At 30.4% G+C, this 26,569-nt stretch overlaps 14 protein-coding genes across 14 annotated transcripts; 5 read left to right on the top strand and 9 right to left on the bottom strand.

Moving 5' to 3' along the window:
- Positions 1–121: 121 nt before the first annotated feature.
- On the bottom strand, positions 122–2,283 carry qprt (nicotinate-nucleotide diphosphorylase; the record flags this gene model as incomplete). The annotated part of the gene is made up of 3 exons (XM_020579300.1): positions 122–794; positions 883–1,100; positions 2,257–2,283. The coding sequence occupies 3 exons, from the start codon at positions 2,281–2,283 to the stop codon at positions 122–124; spliced, it is 918 nt and encodes a 305-aa protein (XP_020431139.1).
- Positions 2,284–2,503: 220 nt separating this feature from the next.
- Positions 2,504–2,993, top strand: PPL_08483 (uncharacterized protein; the record flags this gene model as incomplete). Its single annotated transcript, XM_020579299.1, has 2 exons — positions 2,504–2,648; positions 2,722–2,993. The coding sequence occupies 2 exons, from the start codon at positions 2,504–2,506 to the stop codon at positions 2,991–2,993; spliced, it is 417 nt and encodes a 138-aa protein (XP_020431138.1).
- A 446-nt stretch (positions 2,994–3,439) lies between these two features.
- Positions 3,440–7,379, bottom strand: PPL_08482 (uncharacterized protein; the record flags this gene model as incomplete). The annotated part of the gene is made up of 3 exons (XM_020579298.1): positions 3,440–4,411; positions 4,483–5,779; positions 5,977–7,379. The coding sequence occupies 3 exons, from the start codon at positions 7,377–7,379 to the stop codon at positions 3,440–3,442; spliced, it is 3,672 nt and encodes a 1,223-aa protein (XP_020431137.1).
- A 912-nt stretch (positions 7,380–8,291) lies between these two features.
- On the top strand, positions 8,292–8,778 carry PPL_08481 (uncharacterized protein; the record flags this gene model as incomplete). Its single annotated transcript, XM_020579297.1, has 2 exons — positions 8,292–8,383; positions 8,511–8,778. The coding sequence occupies 2 exons, from the start codon at positions 8,292–8,294 to the stop codon at positions 8,776–8,778; spliced, it is 360 nt and encodes a 119-aa protein (XP_020431136.1).
- A 320-nt stretch (positions 8,779–9,098) lies between these two features.
- On the bottom strand, positions 9,099–10,823 carry PPL_08480 (uncharacterized protein; the record flags this gene model as incomplete). Its single annotated transcript, XM_020579296.1, has 2 exons — positions 9,099–10,414; positions 10,481–10,823. The coding sequence occupies 2 exons, from the start codon at positions 10,821–10,823 to the stop codon at positions 9,099–9,101; spliced, it is 1,659 nt and encodes a 552-aa protein (XP_020431135.1).
- A 1,191-nt stretch (positions 10,824–12,014) lies between these two features.
- PPL_08479 (uncharacterized protein) lies at positions 12,015–12,144 on the bottom strand (the record flags this gene model as incomplete). Its single annotated transcript, XM_077398163.1, has 2 exons — positions 12,015–12,033; positions 12,086–12,144. 2 exons carry the CDS (start codon positions 12,142–12,144, stop codon positions 12,015–12,017), a joined length of 78 nt encoding a protein of 25 aa, XP_077254268.1.
- Positions 12,145–12,355: 211 nt separating this feature from the next.
- PPL_08478 (uncharacterized protein) lies at positions 12,356–12,694 on the top strand (the record flags this gene model as incomplete). The annotated part of the gene is made up of 2 exons (XM_020579295.1): positions 12,356–12,365; positions 12,570–12,694. 2 exons carry the CDS (start codon positions 12,356–12,358, stop codon positions 12,692–12,694), a joined length of 135 nt encoding a protein of 44 aa, XP_020431134.1.
- A 508-nt stretch (positions 12,695–13,202) lies between these two features.
- PPL_08477 (uncharacterized protein) lies at positions 13,203–13,703 on the bottom strand (the record flags this gene model as incomplete). The annotated part of the gene is made up of 1 exon (XM_020579294.1): positions 13,203–13,703. One exon carries the CDS (start codon positions 13,701–13,703, stop codon positions 13,203–13,205), a length of 501 nt encoding a protein of 166 aa, XP_020431133.1.
- A 182-nt stretch (positions 13,704–13,885) lies between these two features.
- PPL_08476 (uncharacterized protein) lies at positions 13,886–15,696 on the bottom strand (the record flags this gene model as incomplete). Its single annotated transcript, XM_020579293.1, has 2 exons — positions 13,886–14,240; positions 14,306–15,696. The coding sequence occupies 2 exons, from the start codon at positions 15,694–15,696 to the stop codon at positions 13,886–13,888; spliced, it is 1,746 nt and encodes a 581-aa protein (XP_020431132.1).
- Positions 15,697–16,662: 966 nt separating this feature from the next.
- Positions 16,663–19,109, top strand: PPL_08475 (uncharacterized protein; the record flags this gene model as incomplete). The annotated part of the gene is made up of 2 exons (XM_020579292.1): positions 16,663–18,011; positions 18,077–19,109. 2 exons carry the CDS (start codon positions 16,663–16,665, stop codon positions 19,107–19,109), a joined length of 2,382 nt encoding a protein of 793 aa, XP_020431131.1.
- Positions 19,110–20,952: 1,843 nt separating this feature from the next.
- PPL_08474 (uncharacterized protein) lies at positions 20,953–22,123 on the bottom strand (the record flags this gene model as incomplete). Its single annotated transcript, XM_020579291.1, has 5 exons — positions 20,953–21,072; positions 21,115–21,246; positions 21,364–21,663; positions 21,727–21,745; positions 22,119–22,123. 5 exons carry the CDS (start codon positions 22,121–22,123, stop codon positions 20,953–20,955), a joined length of 576 nt encoding a protein of 191 aa, XP_020431130.1.
- A 187-nt stretch (positions 22,124–22,310) lies between these two features.
- On the top strand, positions 22,311–23,565 carry PPL_08473 (uncharacterized protein; the record flags this gene model as incomplete). Its single annotated transcript, XM_020579290.1, has 4 exons — positions 22,311–22,596; positions 22,684–22,943; positions 23,076–23,505; positions 23,546–23,565. 4 exons carry the CDS (start codon positions 22,311–22,313, stop codon positions 23,563–23,565), a joined length of 996 nt encoding a protein of 331 aa, XP_020431129.1.
- Positions 23,566–23,953: 388 nt separating this feature from the next.
- Positions 23,954–24,949, bottom strand: psmA6 (proteasome subunit alpha; the record flags this gene model as incomplete). The annotated part of the gene is made up of 4 exons (XM_020579289.1): positions 23,954–24,285; positions 24,367–24,522; positions 24,605–24,781; positions 24,871–24,949. The coding sequence occupies 4 exons, from the start codon at positions 24,947–24,949 to the stop codon at positions 23,954–23,956; spliced, it is 744 nt and encodes a 247-aa protein (XP_020431128.1).
- Positions 24,950–25,302: 353 nt separating this feature from the next.
- Positions 25,303–26,367, bottom strand: PPL_08471 (uncharacterized protein; the record flags this gene model as incomplete). The annotated part of the gene is made up of 2 exons (XM_020579288.1): positions 25,303–26,080; positions 26,177–26,367. 2 exons carry the CDS (start codon positions 26,365–26,367, stop codon positions 25,303–25,305), a joined length of 969 nt encoding a protein of 322 aa, XP_020431127.1.
- Between the last annotated feature and the right edge of the window lie 202 nt (positions 26,368–26,569).

Below are 26,569 nucleotides of genomic sequence, written 5' to 3'. Positions count from 1 at the left end.
AATCTCTCTCTCTCTCTCTCTCTCTCTCATAAACATGTATTATACGAATTTGAAATGTCATTCTACATCACCTTTGAAAATTAAATATAAAATTAAATGATTTTGATAATAGTAGTTTATATTATTTTCTTTTTTGTATCTTTAAACTTATATCAATGTGTGGAACCGATTGACAGAGTGAGCCCATCGAGATAATGTCAACGGTGGGAAGTGCATAGGATGCCAATGTCTCTGGAATGACTCCACCACTTGCTTCGATTACGATGTGTGGGTATTTCGTTTTGAGTGACTTTGATACGACAGCAAGCATTGGTGGCAACATGTTGTCGAGCATGACGACATCGGCACCGGCTTCCACCGCTTCGACAGCTTCGTCTTCAGTACGACACTCTACTTCCACCTCGAGAGAGAATCCACCGATAGAACGTGCTTTCTTTACGGCGGCGGTGATGTTACCTCCTGCCGACCAAACATGATTATCCTTCAACATGATCATCGATGAGAGATCCATACGATGACAATCGCAACCACCGACCAACATTGCATACTTCTCGACCAAACGGAATCCAGGTGTTGTCTTTCTAGTTCCGGCTACCTTTCCGTGCCACTTGACGCCGTCGACTATCGCACGCAAATCGAAAGCACGAGTAGTAATACCACACGATCTCGACAGTATATTCAAAGACAAACGTTCACCCATCAGTATATTTCTTACGGCACCTCTAACCTCTGCTAATACAACAGGTCCATTTACAGGATTGAATTCCTCACCATCTTTAATATTCCATTTTACACTGAAATAAAAAAAAAAAAAAGAATAGATAGAGTAAGTGACTAATAGCGCTATTTATTACATATATAATTTATTGCTTGTATGCTTACCGACAATCTAGTAATTCAAAGATTTCATTAAAGAAAGGTGTACCTGAGAATACACCACGTTGTTTACCAAGAAGAAATGCAACTTCTTCGACATCACCCACCACAGCACCACCATAATCGAATGATGGTATATCTTCATCTAACCAATCTTTGATTTGTTGTTGTAATTTAGATTTTGTAAATAAATGTGAATAGTTTACTTGATTCATTTCTTTCTGCTATAATGTATATATATAAATTGCTTTATTAAAAATGTATTATAAATGTTATTATTAAATAAATAAATAAATAAAAGTACAAAATAAATTAATTTAATATTAAATATAATTTAATTAAAAAAATCATAATAGTGTGATCTGAAAACTTTTCAAAGTATTTGTTTTTTTTTTTTGAAATCAGCTCATAATTTGTTCGGGGTTTGATGTCCAAAAAGAATACTTTAAAATTAATTTAAATTATAAAACTGTTGATGTAATAAATAATACTATTAATCCCAATCAAATCTGATTTGAGGAATGTATTAACTACTTTTTTTTTAATTTATGCCAATGCAATAAAAATTAGAAGATACTAAAGAGAATAGATTATCTCTTTACCAGGAACTGCAAAAAGTCTATTGTAATGAAACTGACAGCACAACTCACCTTCATTTAAAAGAACTTGAAAGGAAAGATTTAAAAACAAACAATTCTCAACTTAAATCTTAAGGTTAGATTTGATCAAAAAAAAAAAAAAACAAATAGAATTTGTGGGTAGTCCATGTTAGTAACAAGTCAAAAAAAGTCATTCCTGACCAGCAGTGTGGGTGGGGTTGACTGTTCATAATAAAATTTGACCACTTTACATTTTACTCTTAGATATATTTTGATAATCCTTTTACAAATAGTAGTCTTATAAGAGATGGAGTGTTGTTCAAAGCATAGTTGTCATTTTCAGATAGTGTGTTATAAATGCAAAACATTGTTGTGTTAATCTTGTTTGACAATACATAATAATCAATATAAAGAACATCATGATCATTGTGATCATATAAATAAAATCAAATCTGATCTTAATAGTAATTTTGATAAAATAATTAATAATAACAATAATAATAATAATAATATGTGATATTAATGATCTATTTATAAATAAAAGATCGATATGGTCAGTGTTAAAAGATTCATCACACTACACATTCAATCATTAAAATCGAAAGAATCAGAGGTATCACAGAGTTACATGAATATTTAAGAGTTGAAGAACATAAATTAAAGATATCAATCACTGATGATATTGACACACAACCAACAAGTTAATCAATTACTGAATGAATTAAAACATTTAATCGATATAAATAATAGTAATAATATCATTCAAAACAATTCAACCTACAACGTCCATTACAAGTCGTTCAACCATTCAATATCTATAATGTACAGTTTGATATTCAGCCATTCAGATCGATGATCCACAAGTCGATCAGTGTAACAACACCCAGCCAGAGTAAAAATACTATCCTATCCCTTCATAGAAACGGTGCAACTTTGATCCATTTTATCGATGAAGATAACTTTCATACGGAAGAGGTAGAGTTTCCTGAAGGGTATATACTCCTCGAAGACATCTAGAGTGAATAAATATGGTGTCAAGTACAGATGATGAGAAGTCATCATCGACAGTTACCAATAAATTCAATGCATTGCTCTATCAGAATCAAAGTAATAATAATAACAACAGTCATTATGTAGATGAATCAGATCAATACATGTCTACAACATCTAGATGTTGATCTTACGAAATACAACCATGTCAGCGGCATTGGTAGGTGAAGATATATATTTACTGGTTACGATGAAGGTACTAGCAAGTTTATCAGATACAATATAAAATCGAAATCGTTTAGCATTGTCGAGAACGTAGAGAATTTAAATCGTTACTACAATGTCTCGATATGCTATGACGGTGAAGATCATATCTATATGATTGGCGGCGGCAGAGATTCTATGCCCGATGCCACGATAGAGTCATTCAACCTACACTCATCGATACTCTGTCGAACAAAACAAATGGGAACCATTTTTGAGAACGATGAAATCGATCGTAAAACATTTGGAAGTATAATCATTTAAAAAACAAATAAATATAATAATTCAATAAAAGACATTTCTTTTATCTTAAATTGGTTTTATTTATTTAAGATTTAATTAAAGAGTACTGTATCCTTCAGACCATAGGTGTAGATTTAATTTTCTTTATTTAATTATAAAATAAATTAAATAAAATAATTGTCCCTTCTTTAAGTGGTTTGATTATTTAACTAAAGAGTACTATATCCTTGAGACCACAGGAATCTTCCATTAGAGTTACAAACTACTATTTCAGGCATTGAAGGAAGTAGGAAGAAATAATTGCCGTTAGGGAGTGATGGATCATATAATGAACTACTTGTATCAATCATTGTCTTGGCATTGGAAGAACAAGTGTATGTTGTATCATATTTTACTTGATAAATACCAGTCGATGACCATTCATTTTTACAAAAAATAAAAGATTTTCTTGCGATTGAATGATTTGGTTAGGAAAGTAAATTTTTGATTGTATAAGTGACTTCAAAGATTTGTAAGCTTAGGAATCTACTTTCATATATATAGCTTGTGCTTGGTTGTTGAACATAGTTCATTTCCATTCCTGAGATACCAAAATATCCAAATGTAATTGGTCCATTAGATGAACGCAATACAATAGCTCTATCACCAGAATGGTCATTACCTGGTGCTGGAAGTTGAAGAAATTGGGATGATTGAATCTTTAGGGTGTTCGAGCTACCAAAGATATGACACATATATGTTTCAGTTATTGAATTGACGAAACAAAAAGAGTTTGTATCACCATTGTAATGAACATACATTCTGAGATCATCTTTAAACAAAGATGGATTTTCAATTCTCCATAAAATAGTGGATCCCTGGTTTGGATTTTGTCCATATAAATATGCGCCATAGGAATCACCAGAAGGTGTTTTCTTGACAATCAAATAATCTCTTCCATTGGTGATGAATTGATTGACTCCAAGATAATTATTTGTTGAATCTTGGTGGTCAATGAATGAACCTGGAATCAATCCAATTTTGAATGATGTTGGATATCCTAATTTCGACCAAATCATCTTGTTTTGTTTGTTTTGAACGATCATTCCATATTGTAAACCATAAAGATTATTATCAAGAAGATTGAGATATTGACCTCCAAGATTCCAACATCCAATTGCTGTATATGTTCCAGATTTACCATTCAAAACAACATTTCCATCTGATTGAATTGTAATTGAATATGGTCCTGTTGATGATGTTACACCCAATGAATATACTTCAGAACTTCCATATTTTAGTGTTAAGTATCCATTTGAATTGATTGTTAGAGATAAACTTGATGTCTTGAGTGATCTACCTTCTGGAAGTGTTGTTGGACATTTCAATCCAAGTGAATCTAAACATGCACCTGGGAACAATGGAATTGATTTCGAACTTTCAACTAAAACTGAACTTGGCTATATGAATTATTATTTGAGAAATTAATAATTAATTTTAATGAATTATTATTGTAATAACAAAAACTTACATAATTCCAAATTTGATTTTGATTTGATGAATCACAAGTTTTGAATTCAACTATATTTGAAACAGTATTGAGTTGAAGACATAATGAAGTAAAATATTCTTGAATTGTATATTGTCCATTTGTTAATTGATTGAGAATATTAAAATTGTTTTGTGGAATCGATATTGTTCCAATCAATGTTGTTGTTTGATTATTCATATACATCATTGTTTGTGGATTGTAAAGATGTGGTCCAAATGAATCATATTTCAAATACCAGAATTGTTGAAGATTCGATTGATCACATGTTGAAAGTGTTACTGATGATCCAGATGTTGTTGGTGCAGTTAAACAACTTTGTGATCCAACATTTTGAATCATCTTATATTCAAGATCTTGATATGAAAGGAATGATGGTGTAGAATCACTTGTTGTATTCCAAACAATACCTTCATTTATCCAACCTAACATATTTTGAACAGTCGAATATCCATAAACCACTCCTGATCCAAGCGATGGAATTTGAGTTCTTGAATATCTGTAAACTGGTTTGGTAGAAGGTATTACCAAATTAGATTCATTATATACTTTGAAAGCAATACCATCGTTCACCCAACCACTTGAAGTAAATGAACTATTAGTTGTATAATAGAATCTATCGCCATTAGTGAATTTGAATTGATAAACAAATTTTTTATCAATATCATAAGCAGTTGTTGGATCAATAATTACAGACCATGGAACTTGGAATGCTTTGAATGAATACCCTCCAAATGACCATCCAAAGTTTGAAGATGAAGAACTCTGAATAAAATTAACAGTTCCATATGGAGATCCATTATTTGTAGTTGAGCTCTTATCATTGAAATTATTGTCTAATGGCCAATATCCAACCAAACCTGGTTCATTTCCAAAAATCTTTTTGTTCATTGTGTTTGATATTTGTGTTTGAGTGATTGCAACATTCCACAATGTAATATCATCTATCGACCCAATAAAGTGTGGTTCAGTTATGTTATTATAATAACTTGAACCAATCAATAAAGAATTTGTTGATTTAGTACTCAAATTCGAACCATTTATTGTTGTTGTAAGTTTAACAGCATCCAACCAAATTTCTAGTGAAGTACCTCTACGAACAACAGCAACATGATGCCAATTTCCATCTAGTATTTGTGTTGATGATGATGTAGCCTTGAAAAATCCAGATCCATTGTCAATTGTGAAAATAATTACACCATTTGTATTGATTACAATTCTCCATCCACCATTGGTATTTCCTCCAAGTGAAGGTTTATTTGTCATGATTGTTCCGGTACTGTTGTTTGAATAAGAGATGTTGCTGAGAAAGAAGTAGTTCCAAAATCATATTCCATTTTGTTTGGGATACTAATTTGATTTGTTGATCCAATATTAAATGCAAAATCGGTAGATGGTTTGTTTGGAAGACTAAGAAATTATGAAAGAAATTATTAGTATTTTAAAAAATTAATAAATTTATATAATAATACTTACTTGTATTGATATCTAGCTTCACCATTTGAATCTAGATAATAATATTGTGAGACAGCAATTGGGGATGGGGAAACTGGGAAACGGTAATCAATATCATCAAATGCAATCGATAGACCAATCAAAAATCCTACATCTGTTCCTTCAAATCCTGGGTCAACAATATCGACAACACATTGACCTGGGTATGATGAATCAAATTGTTGAGCTTTGGAACTGGTTAAAACTACTCCGAGGGTTACTTGAATAGAATCAATATATGTGAATGTGATACCATAAGTATGAATCGGATCAGTGGATACTGATACTGAAACAATTGGAACTTGTCTTAAAATTGAAGTTGGATCGGGTATAATATTGGGTCCTGAAGAACGTCCAATTAACTTTGTAGATCCATCATTATATTCAATGAAGAGTCCGACCATTCCATAAGTATTTACAAAATATGGTGTGATTTTTGACATCATTCTTGTCGATGATACTTTTCCTGCAACTACCTCTGGTCTTTGCAATTTCTTACAAGCAGAATATATGCAATCATCTTGTTTATTAAAAACCCCAGCAAGATTTGATAAAAATATAGGTGAGACTGGATTAATCGATACACCATTTCTATATGTATTGATATCAAAATATTTCCAATTGTATGAGAATGCTGTCACTGATACATAGAAATGATTAAGTTGATCAGAAATTTGATTCCATAATTGAGGTGGATATCTAATAGATTCATAGTAATCTAAGGATTTAATATGAGTATTGATTACTGAATCGGAATACTCGGCATAACTGATAATCTTTGATTTCATCAAACTATCATATCTAGTTTTAACAGATTGACTCCATCCCAATTGATTTCCATAATTTACACCATCACGAATCAAAGTTAAATATAGATTAGCAAACTGAGCAAACAATGGTAAGAGTAATGCTTGGAATTGTTGTGTTTTAAAGAGCTGTTCTTGACGAATCACTTGAGTAACACATGAAATGTAAACAGAACTTAGGTACTCTGGTGTAGAATCTGGATCTGACATGGAAGCTAAGTAGTATTCGTTCATCAATTGAGAATATCCTACTAACTCTGATTGAACCAAAGCATAGGTTGCATTATCAATTTTATCGTCAATTGCAGCTTGAGCATAGACTAGGATACTGTTCCATACTGCTTGAGGATCGTTTTGGTTTGGGAACAAAGAATTCACAATGGCACCTGCCAATGGTGGTGGGAACCCTGGGAGAATAGTTTCAACGATAACAGATGCTCCTGCAGCAATTACATTCTTGAGTCCTGCAAATATACTGGGGAACTTAACAGGAGCGGGAGAGCACTCGACTTTTGAATTTTGATTAAGTGATAGCAATGTTAAAACAAATAAAATAAATAATAAATTTGAATATTTCATTTTTTTTATTTATGAGTTTAATATTATACAAAGTTGAAACTTCATATTTATAGTTCTTGAAATTGTTGTTGATGAGTAGACTTATTCATTGAGGGAAGAAATTCTACGTGGTTGACCCATTAATAAAACAAATATTTATCAAGTTTATTATAAAATAATTGATTTTCCATAGTAAATAATTGTGGCTAATTGACCACATAGACACTTTTCTTTTTTTTTTTTATGAATAAAAAATATTTTCAAATCTCACACAAGACTGCTCATATTGAACAAATTTTTTTATAATCCCAATAATGAAACAACACATATGTTTATTTGTTTAAATTGAAGCTTTTGTTAAAGTTAGACCCCTATCTTCTTGATATCAATGGTTTTTATATTCCAAATACCTTCAGGTAAACTTAATTCTCAACCAGATTTAAATTTTCGATTTTTTTTGTTCAAATCACCAGAATCCCGAAAATGAAACAATTTCATATGAAATTTTTCATTTTTGGGGAAAATAAACAATTCATATGAAATTTTCAACAGTTTTTTTTTACCACTCTTGGTATTTTTTCTACTATTCTTGCTTGTAACCATAAATCGAATAAAATAAAAAAACCACTCAGATCACATTTACCCTTAATTTTTAATTTTTACTTTTTTTTTAAAATTAATGCGCAGGCGAAATTGGTTGGGAGCCAGTTTTTTTTATAATAAAAAATCCTTTATAGTAAAGTATGGCATAACTTGTTTTTATATCTGATTGCACAATTTAATTGAATTTATTTTTTAGTTGTTATTAAACCACGTCTGCGAAATATTTTTTTTTTTTAAAAATTGCAATTACACAAAATTTACTTAAAGCTATAATCTATTAGGAAATATTTATTACAAAAATTAAATATCATTATTGAGAATCATAAAAAAATGATCGATTTAACATCAATATATATGAGTGAATTACAAAACAATTTACAAAACAAAGAATTTAGATCTCTTGACCAAGAAACAACACCTACGTTATATTATAATACGACAGTGAACTTTGGAAATCATAACAACCAGTACTAATTCTTAACAGTCAGATACAATACAACTGATATTGTAACAACATCCTCTTGTGAATGGAGTAACACAACTTCAAAGTGGTGACAGTACTAGTACCTCTACTTTTGAAATCACAACTTCATTAATAAGTATAACAAATTCCTCTGGTGAAAGCACACAACATTCATCTGGTGACAGTACAACCTTGGGTACAATTCAATATAGCAACATCCTCTGGAAGTTAATACAGGTTGTCGAGTATGAATACACCTTCAACGGCTCCCATCGCTTCGACAGCTTTGTCTTCAATGCAACACTCTACTTCAACCCTGAGAAAGAATATCCCGATAGAGAACAAATTAGTTAATTTGTGATATGATTAACTAACAGATGATCATTGCAATCCTGCTCGAACATATTTTTTAAAAGGATCCGGTAATCCATGAAGTAAATCGAAAGACGATAACTTATAGATAGAATATAATACACAATATTTTTGAATCAATTAAATAGATTAAATCGATGTCTATGAAGAATTTTTTATTTTATTTATTTCTATTTTTAAACATCTATAGTCTGAGTAACTATTTCTTTATTATTATTTAAAAATTCTCTATTTAAATTGAACATAATATTAATGTTAGAACAACATATGTTATGTAAATCGTTGTATCTTTGAAAGATATTTCATTTTTGATACACATTAATAATGTATAGAATGTATTTATAAATTTGTGATTTATGGACGATGGCGGTCATGATGGGTGATTGACTGTATACAAGGTAATATTGATTGTGAATCATTCGAATCCATATCTTTTCATTTCGAATATCGCAGAGATGAATTAAAGTCGTTGGTGCAAAGATAATGGGTGGAATATAAACTGAATTTCTCTGAGAGAAAAATGATATTTCATCACAGACTATGACCAATTCTTGAATGGAGCCTGCACCTGACATGTCATATCGCTTCTGAAGACCACCAATACAATCCAACTCTTTGGAGAGTACCAACTTTTTCACTGAACTCGGTATCGATATCGATTTTTGAAATTTCGATGTCAATTGAACTGAAAGTGTTTCAATACCGAATGGAATATCCACTTCTTCTTTACTATCCTTTGAGTTTTTCATAGCTATAGATCCATCATCAATCATCATATTGAATTCCAATTCTTTGATCTTCATGTCATCAAGAATAGTAGTAGTAGAATCTATTGGTTTTAACCTGAGATAATCCAATTGATACATCGACCTATCTTTGAATACACTATTAAAGTCATAATCACATTTCTCTATATCCAGATATCTAATAGTTGGTGGCATTTCATTTATCAACGTGATACGAGTGCGAAATTCCAATCTTGTGAGTGAAGCTGGTAGACAATTCAAATCCATATGAAAATCTTGTGAAGCATTACCAACTGTTAATGTCTTGAGATTTGTAAGTGTTTTGATTTGTGGTAACCATGATGTTGGTGCATTTTCCAATATTCTAAGTCTAAGAGGTAGAACTCCATCTTCGATAGTTGAAATGTTTCCAGAGAATTCCAGTACTTCAAGATTCGATGGAAAAGTTCCAAATTTAATATCTTGTTGGAAAGTGGATTGTTTGAATTTGAGAATCTTCAAAGATGATGGTAACACTCCAGGTTCGAGTGGGTGATTGAATGACTTGTTGAAAATCAATTTCTCCAATGTGCTTGGAAGAACACCTGCCAAGATTGGTTGATTGAAATATCGGCCAAACTTGAGTGTTTTCAAATTCGGTGGAAGACATCCAGGCACTACCTCCTCGCGAAACATATAGCAGAATGATAACGATGTAATATTCATTGGTAATTCTGAGATTGATTGAACATACTTTAACTTTGGTATATTTAAATCGGATATCAATCGATATATCTTCTTTATATTCTCTTGGTTTTCAGCATTTTGCTCTAAACCAATTTTTAATTTATCAATGTTTAATCTTTTAAATCTTTCGATATCATCAAATTGATCTAAATATAAATAAAAGTTAATTAGTTTATTGAAACATATACTTTTTATGTTAATATTTTATTTACCTTTTGTTATTACATAATCATAATAATATCTAAAAAAATCTCTACCAAAAATAGCTTTATTTTTAGTTTTTCTATTGATATCATCGATTATCATTGATTTATATGAATTTAAATGTATATATTTATTATTTCGATCATTAATGATGTTGATATGATGATTATTAAAAGATAGATATTTATCTCTTTCATTGTACCATTTTTTACAAACCAATGTAAACACTATTCTATCTATATTATCATTGATAAAATTAATAATTTTTGCTAATAAAATATGTGAAAAAATATTATTATTGTTATTATTATTTGATTGACTATTGTCATTATTATTACTACCAAAAGCCATTTTATTTTTATTTGTTCTTTTTACAATCAAAGATCGTCATTATTTAAATCTTTCATTTTTGTGGCGCAAAAGACAAAAAAAATCAAAATTTCAATTTTTTATGGTGTTAGTTACCACCAAGACGACAACGTCTGCAGTCAACAAAAAAATTGTTTTTTTTAATTAATTTGCTTTTGACGTGGCAATTTTTGATTATCTAGGTATTTAGTTGTTAGATCTTATATTTATTTACAGGTAATCACATGACTCGACAATATTGATTTGGCTGTTTATTGAGAGAGAATACAGACTAAACTGATACATATTCTATCTATGTTATCTTCAAAGAGTAAACTCTTTAATAATAACAAACAATAAATATGATAGATTAAAAATCATTGAATATTAAGAGATGGAATAAAAAAGTGGTTTTTTTTAATGAACTTCAATTGTTAAAAATTAAAAAACCGTTAAGCGCAATCTTTTTTCATTTTACTTATTACAATTTTATTTATCAAATAAAGAATATATTAAATATTGAAATATCACGTGTATTTTAGTACATTTACAAAAGCTACCTAAAGTTTAAAGTTGCTGAGTTATGTATAGTTATTTATGTATTATATATATCGAGCAACGAGTTTTATCCATATACAACGGTTATGTAAGTATAAATATCATTACCAAAATTAACACACCACTGCGATTACTGTATTACCACACTTATTATCAAAGATTGCAACATCGATGAATAAAGATATATTTAATAAAGTAGTTATAAATAATAAAGTATTAAATAAAATAATATTTGAAAATCTAGTTCATTCAATAAACCGATCATCTTTTTTATGGAGCATGAAAAACGAGATTCGATGGTCGGAAGTTCGCTCGTGTCTATGCATCAGCCAGTTGTCAACAGTGCTCATCGGTGTCGCCAGGCGTGACTGTAGCAGAACAATGAGTAGGAAAGCAATCGACCGTGTGACGACAGAAAGTAAATATACATTGACAAAACACAACAAGAAAAGCAGCAGTATATCGTTCATGCACACCGAATAAGAGTACCAACTAAAATAAAACTGTCACCGGAACACCAAAGCTACCGAACAATAAATAACATGACAAAAAACGAGCCAAAGAGTTATCAGGAATAAAAAACACGTGTCGCAAAAGAGTATCCTCGAGGAAAAGAGAGAAATGACAACGTTTATTTTAATCGTGTTGTTCTTTACTATTATTATATTGTTACTACTTGACCGAGTTACCCAACCAGTCTAATATACTCTATTACGAATATCGCAAATTGAAAATCGACATAGAGAACCACTTGCTGTTCACACATTTTTTTTGTTTTTGCATGAAAAAAAAGTTTGTGGCGATCGCCTGCAGAACACTATTTTCGCTATGTCTGGTCAGGTGTGGGGGTTTTAAATGATTTTTAACATACATAAAGTTTATTAAATATGTTAAAAATCATTTTATGAAAAAATTAATATTAAAATTTTTTTCTATTTAAAGTTTACCAAAATCTTAAGGAGAAGCTTGACTGTAATATGCCTTATGGTATCTAGATAAATCTAACTAATAAAGTTTTAGTGAAAGATAATCCAGATCAGTCCTTTTTGTTTCGTCAACACAATAACTAGAGCTTATTTTTTCTTGTCTTTGGAAATTGGAAAACACTAAGCATTAAATCATCTCGATATCTTCAACATACAACACCAAGAAGTGACCAAGTAACAGAATGGGGTGTAGTATTGCTTTCAGCAACAGGATCTTTGACATTTGGTTATTTTGGAAACTCTGCAGCGAAACCAAATACAAACAATTTATATCTAAATAGATTCTTAAGTTTCCAAATTACCCGTATGTCAATTTGGAGAAACTCTTAAAATTGGTTTTATAATAGTGTGGTATGATGGTAGAGCAAATAGATAAAGTTAAAAATATAAATAAATTGACTTACGGAATGGAACGTTACCCTTCAAAAAATATATAAAAATATATTATTAATCTTCTTTATTATAAAACGAAATGATTATATATTCTTTATCTTGATTCTTCTCTAATTCATTGATTTACTCAATAAATTTAAACGTCGCCTTAAACTCAACATATTATAGTCTGGCAACATTGAGGAGCTTGATGTCTGAATAATTAATAAATATTCCTGAAACAACAGATTTAATTTAATTCTTATTTTTTAATGGATCTGTTTTTTTGTGATATTACTTATTTAATCAATTCATTTCAAATTTACTTTTCAATAAAATTTATTTAACACTATTCCAAAAAGAAAGTTATTCTATCCTTTTAAATTAAAGAGAAATATTATATAGTATTTATTTTTAAATTCCTTATTATTGTAAAATTTGGTTTAATTTAATTATTGGGTTTTATTTAAACAATGGGAACTGGTGTTGAATCACTTGTTGTATACCAAGCAATACCTTCATTTGTCCAACTTCCAATATTTGGATCAGTTGAATATCGATAAACTAATCCTGATCCAAATGATATTGAATGTCTGTAAACTGGTATGGCAGAAGTAATTCTAATATTTGATCCATATACTAGGAAAGCAACACCATCATACACCCAACCACTTGAAGTGAATGAACTATCGGTTGTATAATAGAATCTATCAGCATTTGATTGAGTGAATTTGAATCGATAAACAACTGGCTTTTCAATATCAGCGACTATTGTTGGATCCATTCTTACAGAATATGGTACTTGGAATGCTTTGAATGAATATCCTCCAAATGACCATCCAAAATTTGATGATAGTGTACTTGGAGCAAAATTAACTGTTCCAGTTGAAGAACCAATATTAAGATTTGAACTCTTATCATTGAGATTATTATCAAATGGATAATATCCAACCAATCCTGGTTTCATTTCCAACAATATTTTTATTCTTTAAATTCGATATTTGTGTTTGAGAGATTGCAACATTCCATAATGTGACATCATCGATTGCTCCAACAAAGTGTGGTTCATTTGGATAATAATTTGCGCCAATCAATAAAGCTTTGGTTGATTTTGCACTCAAATTTGAACCAGATGATGTTGTTGTGAGTTTAACAGCATCCAACCAAATTTCCAATGAACTCAGATCTTCTAACAACAGCAATATGATGCCAATTTCCATCAAGAATTTGTGTTGATGATGTTATTGTTCTGTACGAATTGAGACCGTTATCAATTATGAAAACAATGACACCACTTGTATTGATGACAATTCTCCATCCACCATTGTTATTACCTGCAAGATCAGGTTTATTTGACATGATTGTTCCTGGTACTGTTGTTTGTACAAGCGATGTTGCTGAGAAATCAATGGTTCCAAAATCATAAGCACTAAGGTTTGGAATATTGACTTGACTTGTTGGCCCAATATTGATTGCAAAATCAGTTGATGGTTTATTTGGAAGACTAGAAATGATAAAAATAATTAATTAAAATTTCATTAAATATAAAGATGTTTTAATAATACATACTTGTAAAGATATCTGAATACAAAGTTTTGTTCGTTATATAAATATATTGAGACAGCAATGGGTGACGAAGAAACTGGGAAACGGAAATCAATATCATCATAGGCAATTGCTAGACCACTTATATAAGAATAATCCTCCAATTCATAAGCTGGTTCAACAATATCAACAACACATTGACCAGGATACGATGAATCATATTTTTGAGCTTTGGAATTGGTGGCAACATTTCCGAGAGTGTCTTTGGTCGAATCGATATATGTGAAGGTGATTGCATGAGTATGAATTGGATCAGTGGAGACAGATACTGAAACAATTGGAACTTGTCTTAAAACTAATGTAGGATATGGTGTAACATTTGATCCTGATGAACGTCCAATCATCTTTGTTGATCCATCATTGTATTCAATGTTGAGTCCAACAAGACTGAGACCAGTGTGGAAATATGGTGTGATTTTTGACATCATTCTTGTGGTTGATACTTGAGATGCAACTGTTTCAGGTCGATTCAATTTCTTACAAGCATCGATTCTGCAATCATCATTGAAAACACCAGCAAGATTTGATAAAAGAATATGTGAAACTGGACCAATCGAACCACCAGTAGGATATAACTTGACATCAAAGTATTTCCAATTGTATGAAAACAATGTTACTGACATATAGAAATGATTGAGTTCATCTGAAATCTGATTCCATTGAGCTGGTGATTCAGGTGTTGAATCAGTGAAAGGTAATGATTGAATACGGGTGTTGATAACTGAATTTGAATAATCGGCATAACTGATAATCTTTGATTTCATCAAACTATCATATTTAGTTTTAACAGATTGACTCCATCCTAATTGATTTCCATAATTTACACCATCACGAATGAATGTTAAATATAAATTTGCAAACTGAGCAAACAAAGGCAAGAGTGTTGCTTGGAATTGTTGTGTTTTGAAAAGTTGTTCTTGACGAATCACTTGAGTAACACATGAAATGTAAACAGAACTTAGGTAGTCTGGGGTGGAATCTGGATCGGACATTGCAGCAAAGTAATATTCATCCATTAATTGAGAGAATCCAAGTAATTCTGATTGAACCAAAGAGTATGTTGCAGTGTCAATACTCTTATCGATTGCAGCTTGAGCATACACTAGGATACTGTTCCATACTGCTTGAGGATCGGCTTGATTCGGGAACAAAGAATTGACGAGGGCACCTGCCATAGGTGGTGGAAAACCTGGGATCATCTCTGGTATTGTAATCTGAGCTGCGGCGATTAGGACATTCCTGACAGTGGTAAAGGTACCAGGCATCTTAGGGGTAGCGGACACCACTTTTACATTTTGATTAAGTGATAACAATGTTATAACAAATACAATAAATAATAAATTTGAATATTTCATTTGTTAATTAGTATTTTGAATATTAAAAAATTTCATGAAAGTCTTCTTATTTAAATCTACTCTTTGATGTAATGAGGGATCAGACTTCATAATGAGGGATGATTACGTAATTGAAAGATAGTTGATTTTGATTGGATGTAAGATGATACCTTTCAAATTGATAGGTTTATTATTAAAAATATTTTACATATAATTAGTGATTTCTTAAACGATACTAACTCCCATCTCTTTCGCTTCTCAACCTCTAAAAAAAAATAAAAAAAAAATACTACTGTTTCAAATAAATACATCTTGTTTTTAAAAAAAAAAAAAAACCGGTTACACGATTATCAAAAGTAAAAAACTTTGAATGTCAATGAATTAAAATTAAAAAAATAGGGGTTACTATGGTAAGATGTTAAAAAAAAAAGGATTTTAGTTCTTTTCAACTGAGGGAACAAGTATATTCTAAACTATTAAATAAGATATTTAAATCTATCTTTCATGAGGCTATAATATTTGCAGTAAAGTGTTTATGAAGAATGATGATCATCTAAAATTTGTTAAAAATAAAACCCGCACACCAGTTCTGCAGTCCCACAAACTTTTTTTTTATGCAAAAAACAAAAAAATAGGTGAACAACTGAGGTTAGCTTTGTCGATTTTTAAAAATGCAACGTTGCATATTTTCATCTCTACATACTCTTAAAATAACTTTCCACAAAAAGTCCAAACCAAAGAATATCTTCATTTGATGACCTATCAGACGGACGGTTTAAAATGATTTTTACCAATTTACACTATTTGAATCTGAGATGAAATATCTTGTATGGTAAGGGATCAAATCCCAATTTAAATAGAAATAATGGCGAACAGTAATTGGAGAATTAGTCCCTCATTTAGAAGCGTCTCCTATGATATCCAGAGAAACTATAAATATGATTATTATAAAAAAAAAGGAAAATTTTGATGTTTTAATCTCTAACAATGAAATACACAAATCTATTATTTATTTTATTGGTTATATCATTTTATCAATCTACAAAGGTAGAGGCTAAAATTCCTAGTACTTTTACAATCATCAGAAATGCCGTTGTTGCAGGATTAACCGCTGGAGCACCAGAAATTTTTGAAGATTTTCCACCACCTTTGGCAGGTCAAATTGTAAATTCTTTGTTCCCGAATCAAGCCGATCCTCAAGCAGTGTGGAACAGTATCCTAGTGTATGCTCAGGCTATAATAGATCAAAGAATAGACACTGAAACATACTCTTTAGTTCAATCAGAATTACTTGGATTCTCTCAATTAATGGATGAATATTACTTTGCTGCAATGTCCGATCCATATGCAACACCAAAGTACATAAGTTCCGTTTACATTTCATGTGTTACTCAAGTGATTCGTCAAGAACAACTTTTCAAAACACAACAATTCCAAGCAACACTCTTGCCTTTGTTTGCTCAGTTTGCAAATTTATATTTAACATTCATTCGTGATGGTGTAAATTATGGAAATCAATTAGGATGGAGTCAATCTGTTAAAACTAAATATGATAGTTTGATGAAATCAAAGATTATCAGTTATGCCGATTATTCAAATTCAGTTATCAATACCCGTATTCAATCATTACCATATGAATATACCACTAAATATCCAGCTTCCAAATGGAATCAGATTTCAGATGAACTCAATCATTTCTATATGTCAGTAACATTGTTTTCATACAATTGGAAATACTTTGATGTCAAGTTATATCCTACTGGTGGTTCGATTGGTCCAGTTTCACATATTCTTTTATCAAATCTTGCTGGAGATATCAATGGTGACTGTCAATACTCATATTGTATTAAATTGAATCGACCTGAAACAGTTGCATCTCAAGTATCAACCACAAGAATGATGTCAAAAATCACAGCATACATCATAAATGTCAACATTAAAGTGATTAACGGACTTTTCATTGAATACAATGATGGATCATCAAAAGTGATTGGTGATATATCAGGAACACAACAAATTTTAGTTCTCAGACAAGTTCCAATTGTTGCAGTGACCATCTATACAAATACTAGGTATACATGTGGAATATTTTTCACTTTTTATGATTCAACTACTCCAGTTTCAATTGGACAAGTAGGAGACAAAAAATATGATTCATCATATCCTGGTCAATGTGTTGTTGATATTGTTGAAACTGGATTAAGACAAACAAACTCTGTAGGTGCTCTAGCAATTGCCTATGATGATATTGATTTCCGCTTCCCAGTCTCTTTGTCACCCATTGCTGTCTCACAATATTATTATCAAGAACCGAATGGATTTAGATATCTTTACAAGTATGTATTATTAAAACATCTTTATATTTAATGAAATTTTAATTAATTATTTTTATCATTTCTAGTCTTCCAAATAAACCATCAACTGATTTTGCAATCAATATTGGGCCAACAAGTCAAGTCAATATTCCAAACCTTAGTGCTTATGATTTTGGAACCATTGATTTCTCAGCAACATCGCTTGTACAAACAACAGTACCAGGAACAATCATGTCAAATAAACCTGATCTTGCAGGTAATAACAATGGTGGATGGAGAATTGTCATCAATACAAGTGGTGTCATTGTTTTCATAATTGATAACGGTCTCAATTCGTACAGAACAATAACATCATCAACACAAATTCTTGATGGAAATTGGCATCATATTGCTGTTGTTAGAAGATCTGGTTCATTGGAAATTTGGTTGGATGCTGTTAAACTCACAACAACATCATCTGGTTCAAATTTGAGTGCAAAATCAACCAAAGCTTTATTGATTGGCGCAAATTATTATCCAAATGAACCACACTTTGTTGGAGCAATCGATGATGTCACATTATGGAATGTTGCAATCTCTCAAACACAAATATCGAATTTAAAGAATAAAAATATTGTTGGAAATGAACCAGGATTGGTTGGATATTATCCATTTGATAATAATCTCAATGATAAGAGTTCAAATCTTAATATTGGTTCTTCAACTGGAACGGTAAATTATGTTCCAAGTACTTTAATATCAAACATGGGATGGGTATTTGGAGGATATTCATTCAAAGCATTCCAAGTTCCATGGTCTGTCATTATTGATCCAACAACTGTAGTTGTTGATAGGCCAATTGTTTATCGATTCAAATTCACTCAATCAAATGCTGATAGATTCTATTATACAACCGATAGTTCATTCACTTCAAGTGGTTGGGTGTATGATGGTGTTGCTTTCCAAGTTTATGGATCAAATATTAAAATTACTTCCACCAAACCAGTTTACAGATACTCAAGAGCATTTGGATCGGGATTAGTTTATGGATATTCAATTGTTCCAGATATCGCAGGTTGGACAAATGAAGGTATTGCTTGGTATACAACAAGTGATTCAACACCACTTCCAATTGTTTAAATATAAACAAATTTAAAAAAGAAATTTAAAAATAAATAATATATTTTCAATATATGTATTTTGAAATTAACTGGATAGAATAACATTCTTAGGAATAGTGTTGTTCTAAAATTAACATTTTAGAATTATAATAACCAAATCAACTGACACTTCAATAATTTATTAAGAATTCAACTATCACAATTCAAACAGTTTATGGACACGATTTCAAATAACTTAAATTAATAATCCAGCTGTTTAATAATAATTAAATATATTAGAATAATATCAACATTCAGTGAATCAACAAAATATCAATCTACCAAAGTTAACATAAAGAAATAACCAACAAGTTAATCTACAATGAATACCAAACTAGTTAATCAAGAACAGATTTCTGAGATTGAGCAACTGCACTGGTTGAAGAAATCCAACAGTATAAATACCTTGGAAATCCATTATAGAAATTAATTAATTATTCAACATTATTCAACATTACCAAATATTATTCTTATCTTCAAATTGTAAAATAAATAAATTATTATCTTTAAATATTATACTGTAAATTATATCCCTAAACTTTATTACATTCATTAAATCTATATTCCTCGTACCAAAACTATTCCTAAAGTAATTCCTAATCTTATATCAAAGTTGTAAGTATTATATTTATATGTTTATATGTATATTATAATATGATATTATTACCATTGTAAAATAACAAGTGTAAAATAAATTTATTTTATGGTCGAGTTAGTTTAAAGAATATAAAGATAAAGTCTCTTTAGATGTGTAGACGTTGATGATCAACTTGTTCTTGCAAATCAGTAAAAAAATGATACCACCTAAATATCTTAATTTTGGATACAACACTTTCTACAGAAAATAAATATTAAGTGATCAAGAGGGTACACGACATATTAACTTACAAAATTACATTAATTTCAAATAGTTCAAGTATCATTTACAAAAAAAGTTTCTTTTTTAAAGTGATTTTTTTGACTTAACATTAAATTTTTGAATCTTGACCTTCTTGTTATCCACCTCAATGGTTGACTAATAGACTAAAATTAAAAAAAAATACTATTTCGAATTGGAGAGCAAATATCATGAGTGTTATTGCTTTTGTAAATATATAGATAGAGTGAAAGCTTGTGGTGATCTATGTATATACAAATTAAGTAAACATCTTGAGTACAATATTACCATTAATATCAGTATTTCTTCCATCTGAAAATCTCTTTGATGTCTCATATTATCCCGCTTCTCTGAGAAAGATCTCATCTTCGAATAGATTATTGCAAATAGTTATCTTCAATTAGGGACCACTTATTAGATATTATGACATTAATACTCGAATTTGGTACATTATCTAAAAATAACGGTGGGTTTTCAAAATTAAGCATAATTGTATTTTGCACGAGTGAATCTTGTTTCATAAGATTTTGGGAGGCTTCTCTCGAATATTATTTGTCATTAAATTTAATAATCTAAGAATTGTATTCCAACATTTTTGATAGAAGGTGTTGGCTTGTGACCAGTTTTTTTTCATTTTTAATCTATTTTAAAACAACCACCAATTTTTTCTAAAAAACAAACTAGCACAACAGTGAATTACAAACTTTTAGTGTTTTTAAATAAATTTTATTGAAAGTTAAATGTATTTGAATAATTTAAATTTAAAATTAAATAGTACTATAACCTTGCGACCATATCTATTTTCCATAAGAGTCAAACACTACTAAATGATTTAGTTGGTAAACATAATTTTAAGAGCTTATTTGTTTGGGTTGATTTGGAAACCTAGGAATCTATTTTGATATAATTGTTTGTATTTAGTTGAGCTGCAGAGTTTCCATAGATTTTAGAGTTTAGTGGTATTGCTTTCAAAGTTTATCCACCAAAAAGGAGTATTGAAAACACCAGTAAGATTTGATAAAAGAATATGTGAAACTGGACCAATCGAACCACCAGTTGGATATAACTTGACATCAAAGTATTTTCAATTGTATGAAAACAATGTTACTGACATATAGAAATGATTGAGTTCATCTGAAACCTTATTCCATAGATCGGGTGATTGAGTAGTTGAAACATCGAATAATGATTGAATATGAGTGTTGATTACTGAATTTGATTCATCAGCATAACTTATAAACTTGATTTCATCAAACCATCATATTTAGTTTTAATAGATTGACTCCATCCTAATTGATTTCCGTAAGTAACACCATAACGAATGAATGTTAAATAGAGTTTGGCAAATTGAGCAAACAAAGGCAAGAGTGTTGCTTGGAATTGATCTGTTTTTAAAGAGCTGCTCTTGACGAATCACTTGAGTAACACATGAAATGTAAACGGAACTTATGTACTCTGGTGTGGAAACTGGATCGGACATTGTAGCAAAGTAATATTCATCCTTTAATTGAGAGAATCCAAGTAATTCTGATTGAACCAAAGAATATATTGCAGTATCAATACTCTTATCGATTGCAGCTTGAGTATTAGTTGGGATACTGTTCCAAACTGCCTCTGGATCCGATGCTTGATTTGGGCGGCAGCTACAATAGCATTCCTAATAATTGTAAAGGTACCAGGCATCTTAACAGGAACCTCATCTCCTGTTAAAGAAACCTACAATCATTCTTTGATGAAGACTAAAAAAAAAAATTTTATAAAACCAAAATTCAAACCTTTTTTTGAACACAGTTTTTTTTTCTGTTTGCTACGATTTAATTTTTCCTTGCCAAGGTCACTATCAATTTTTTAAAAGGAAACTGAATAATAAGTCCCTCATAATCAAAGAGTTGCTATAAATAATGGAGAGATATTTGTCAAATTGTATTTTCAGCTATCAAAGAATTAAATTGCCAATTTTTATATTGAAAATACAATAGAACTTCTTTCAATTTTAATAGCTATTCTGCTTTGTTTAAAATAGTCTGTCACCTGTTAATTTTATAATCTAATGCCAAATAAAAAATTGTAACAATTAAATAAATAATTAATTAATTAATAATAACACTTTACCCCATTTTCGTTGTATAGCAGATAAAAATAAATCGAAAAAAAGAAAAAATTGGGAAAATTATTTTGATTAGTTTTTCATTGATGGGTGAGAGTGCTTAATAATGATTTTTACATATGTATAATTTTTTTTTGTTCAATATCACCAAGCTAATTTTAGTAATTTAATATAAATATTTATAGTTTTCAATTAATATGGACAATAGTTTCAATGATACTATCATTGAATTAATTGATTGTATATTAGATTTATGTGAAAAAGAGAGAATACCTCAAGCAACAAAGAAACTTAGAGAGTTGGATCAACTTATTCACAATACATTGGAATCGTATAGAGCCAACAATCAACAAAATCTTTTGGAATCATTAGAATCGTTTTTAAAAGAGAAATATCATTGCTATTCTAGAATTAAGCGATTAAGATCGGAATCAAAAGAAATAGATGATCTATTAGATATTTTATCACCTGATTATAAAAATGGTAAATCAATAAATAATTAATTAATAATAGAGAATCTAATATTAAATGAATATTAACCAACTAATTTAATTTATTAATAAAATTCAGCTGGATGGAATGAAATAAGTAATAAAGATGGAATATTTACATTGTATAAAGATAATGGTGGTGGAATGCATAGCATTAGAATGGAAGGAATAGTAGAATCACCGATATTCGATCTATGCAGTGTAATATTAGAGATTGATCTATATCCAACTTGGATACCAAGACTATTGGAATCCACACAACTAGCAGAAGACAAACGCTATCGGAAAGCAATCTATTGCAAAGTGAGTTGTCCATGGCCTGTTGAGAATCGTGATGTTGTAAGTTGTTAGCTAATTAATTAATCATCATAAACAAAACAAAACAAAACAAAACAAAACAAAACAAAACAAAACAAAACAAACAATTTCAATTATTAACATTTGTTTTGTTGTTTCTATTTTACATTTAAGTGTTTATATGGATATGGTGTAGATATGTTGGATGAATGCGATAAGGTTGTAGTTGTTTCACGATCGTTTAGAGACGAGGATTTCGAAGGTGTAGCACTACCGGATGTACCAAAGAAGGTGATTCGTGTCGATACGAGAATAAGTGGATTCGTTCTCAAACCGATATCACCGACACAGACATTCGTACAGGTGATCTCACTCACCGATCCAAAGATGAGTTACATACCCTATTGGCTATTGAATTTCGTCACCACTCAATTCGCACACTATCTCTTTGTAATGCTAAGAAAACAAGCCAACACTGTATTGTCATCAGAAGAATATCAACGTAGAATCAACAAAAACCCGCTATATCTTGAATTAAAAGAGAAATCTGATAAATATTTTAATAGAATCAACAATAATAATAATAATAATAGCAATACAGATAGTAATACAGATATTACTAATAATAATAATAATAATAATAGAACAACAACAACAACAATAATAATACCACCACCTGAACATCTTTCATATACAAACTTGTAAATTTAGTACTTTTATACACTCATATATTATTAAAACATTCAAAATATATACTATTTAATAAAACAATATGTAGTTGTTATAACAACTCATTATGAGGTTATTTAAATATAAATAGGTTTTTGTTATTATTATTATTTGTTTGTTGTTATGTTGTTGTTTAATTTAATAAACTACAAAATTGTAACAATTACAACAAAATAGTTTAACTAATATAATGAGGTTTATATATAATATATAGGTTTTTATTATTTTGTTATTTGTTATTTGTTTTTGTATTTGTTGTTATTTTGTTATTTTGTTGTTTTGTTTTAAAAAAAAAAATTAAAACTAACTTTAAAGATCGTCGTTTAATCTCTTTCGGCCAACTTTGTTAATTGATTATCGATATCTTCCTCTGGTAACAATCTGAATTTGGTGTCGTCTCTACTGCAAATACCGATTTCGAGATCGGATGCCTTTAGGTCGGCACCCAATACATTCTGTAGAGTTGAAATGGCCAATTGAATGGTTTCGTCTCTCGATAGCTGTGGATTAGACTTGAACTTCTTTTCGAGGAAATTGGTTGCCTCTTGTTCCTTCTCACCAGCAGCAGTTGCCTTATAACCGAAAAATGCACCCGATGGATCCATCTTGAATAACTGTGGTCCCAACTCATCGTCGAATCCTATCAAAATCATTGCTAAACAACAACAACAACAACAATAATAACATTAGTATCTTATCTTTGTTTAAAACATCTATTGTATTGTAATTAACATACAAACACCTAGTGGTCTTGATGAAGCGTGTTGAGTTGAAAGTTGTGCTTGATCGGCAACTTTCTTGGCCATGACGTTGGGTGGGATTTGATATCCAAACTTGTGATGGAAATGTGCTGCTTCTTGTCTTGCTTTACTAACTTGTAACTTTGCATCGGCTATGTTATATATATTAATGTATTATTATATGTTTGTTAGTTTTATATAATATTAAAGGTCATATTAGTTAATAATACATACGAACAATACCAGTCTGAATACAACCAAGATAATCTGTAATTTTATAAATGGAGGAAACAGTTGATGGATCGATCAACTTGTCTGGGATCTTCTTTTGTGCTGCAACAACTACAGTATCTTTACCACGAATACCAATCGATGTTAAACCACCTGATTTAATTGCTTTGAATGAATATTCTACAATAATAATAATAAGTAGTAATTATATATATATGTTAGTTAATTCTCTTTGAAACAAACAAAACAAAAACAAAATAGACACATACCAACTTGATAGAGCTTTCCCTGTGGTGAGAAAATAATACTCATATCATAACCTGCTGTACCTGCTCTACTTCCACTCATTTTATTCTACAATATTATATATGAAAAAAGATAAAATAGAAAAATACACACAAAAATGATTTGATTATTTAAAAAAGGTAAAATGTACAAAATATATAAATTGATTGAAAGAATTAAAGATTGATAAAGTAAAATAATAAAAAAAAAATTAAATTACAAATTTGGTGTTTTTTTTGATGTTCACTTTAAAAATAAAAATATTAAAAAAAATAAAATTTAATTAGCAAAAAAAAAAGTGATTGTTTTTTTTATTTTGAAAAAAATTAAATTTGTTTATTTTTATAAAATATATTTACACAAATGTCATAAGATAAGATGATGGTCAGTCATCTGATATGATTATTATTGAGAGTTTAATTAAACATTACGATTGCCGATGAAAGTAAAGTGATTAGGATAAAGACGATCGAGATTGGCTGTAGAATCTGACTGGCTGTGTTACCACTTCCAGAGTTGCCACTGTTGTTGTCTCCGGTGCTCGGTGTCGATCCACCGTTCCAGTTGGCGTCGGCACCCTTTGGCGAAGCATCGACGTTTGGCTTGACAGAGAGTAGCTGCGATTCGAAACCGGCGATATTCTCACCCATTGGCACCTTGAATGCACCGTCCATACCGAATTCGGTGCCCCACGAATTGAGTGCCAACCAGTAGGGTGTACCGTTTTCTTCGCCCCAGCCAATGACACGTGCGGCATGTCCTTCCGCTGGGTCGCCAGTGCCACGGTACAATCCACTGCCGATATTGTAGAGGCTAGTGAAGATCTGGAAGACAGCGAGGATCGGGCCGTTCTTCATGATCTCGAGTTGCGCGTCCTTCAGGTTGCCAATACTGATACAGCCGGAACCGTAGTACAGCTGGATTGGCGAGCCGTCTTTACACTGCGATGGACAGGTTGCATCCGATTCCTTGTAGGGAAGACATGATTCTGCGGAGATTCCATTCGATAGATACTCCATCGAGATATCGAGGAAACCGAATTTACAACCAGAGTTGCAATCCGATTGACTGTTTGTCTTACAGTTCTTGGCGCAATCCACCATATATTGTGGCGATAGTAACTTCTTGATAGCTCCACCAGAGGCAATACATAATCTATCAGCAAGAATAGATGATGATGTCATAGCCCAACAACTAAGTTATAATTATTCAAAGAAATAGAAATAAATAAATTAGTTTCTAAAATTGTTTTTTTAAGAATAAATAATAAATAATTAATTAAATTATTACCTTGAACAACTTCCTTGATCTCTAACAGGTGAAATACAATTTGGCCATTGTGTTCTGGCATCGAAAGATGCTGGAATGTTGGCTCTATCTTGGTCGGTATAAGAAACAACATTATCTAAACATTGTTGTTGTGAATAAACAGTTCCCACTAGCAAAAAAGCCAATAGGATATAAATTGAAAGTTTAAACATTGATATGGAAATTAAATATCAATTAATTAATATCGGTGAAAGAAAAATAATAGAATATTAATTTTAGATAAAAAGATATATTTAAATATAAATATGTGCAAATATAATATATCTTTAAAAAAAGAGATTGATCTTTAAAAGTTAAAGTTGGATTTTTAATTAAAATACAAGAGAGGTCATGACCTTAAATAAGAAATCAGAG

This window comes from Heterostelium album (genome assembly GCF_000004825.1).
Source record: "Heterostelium album PN500 unplaced genomic scaffold PPL_scaffold8, whole genome shotgun sequence".
NCBI lineage: Eukaryota > Evosea > Eumycetozoa > Acytosteliales > Acytosteliaceae > Heterostelium > Heterostelium album.
Note: the sequence above shows the minus strand (reverse complement) of the source record. Positions and strands in the feature narration are given on the sequence as shown.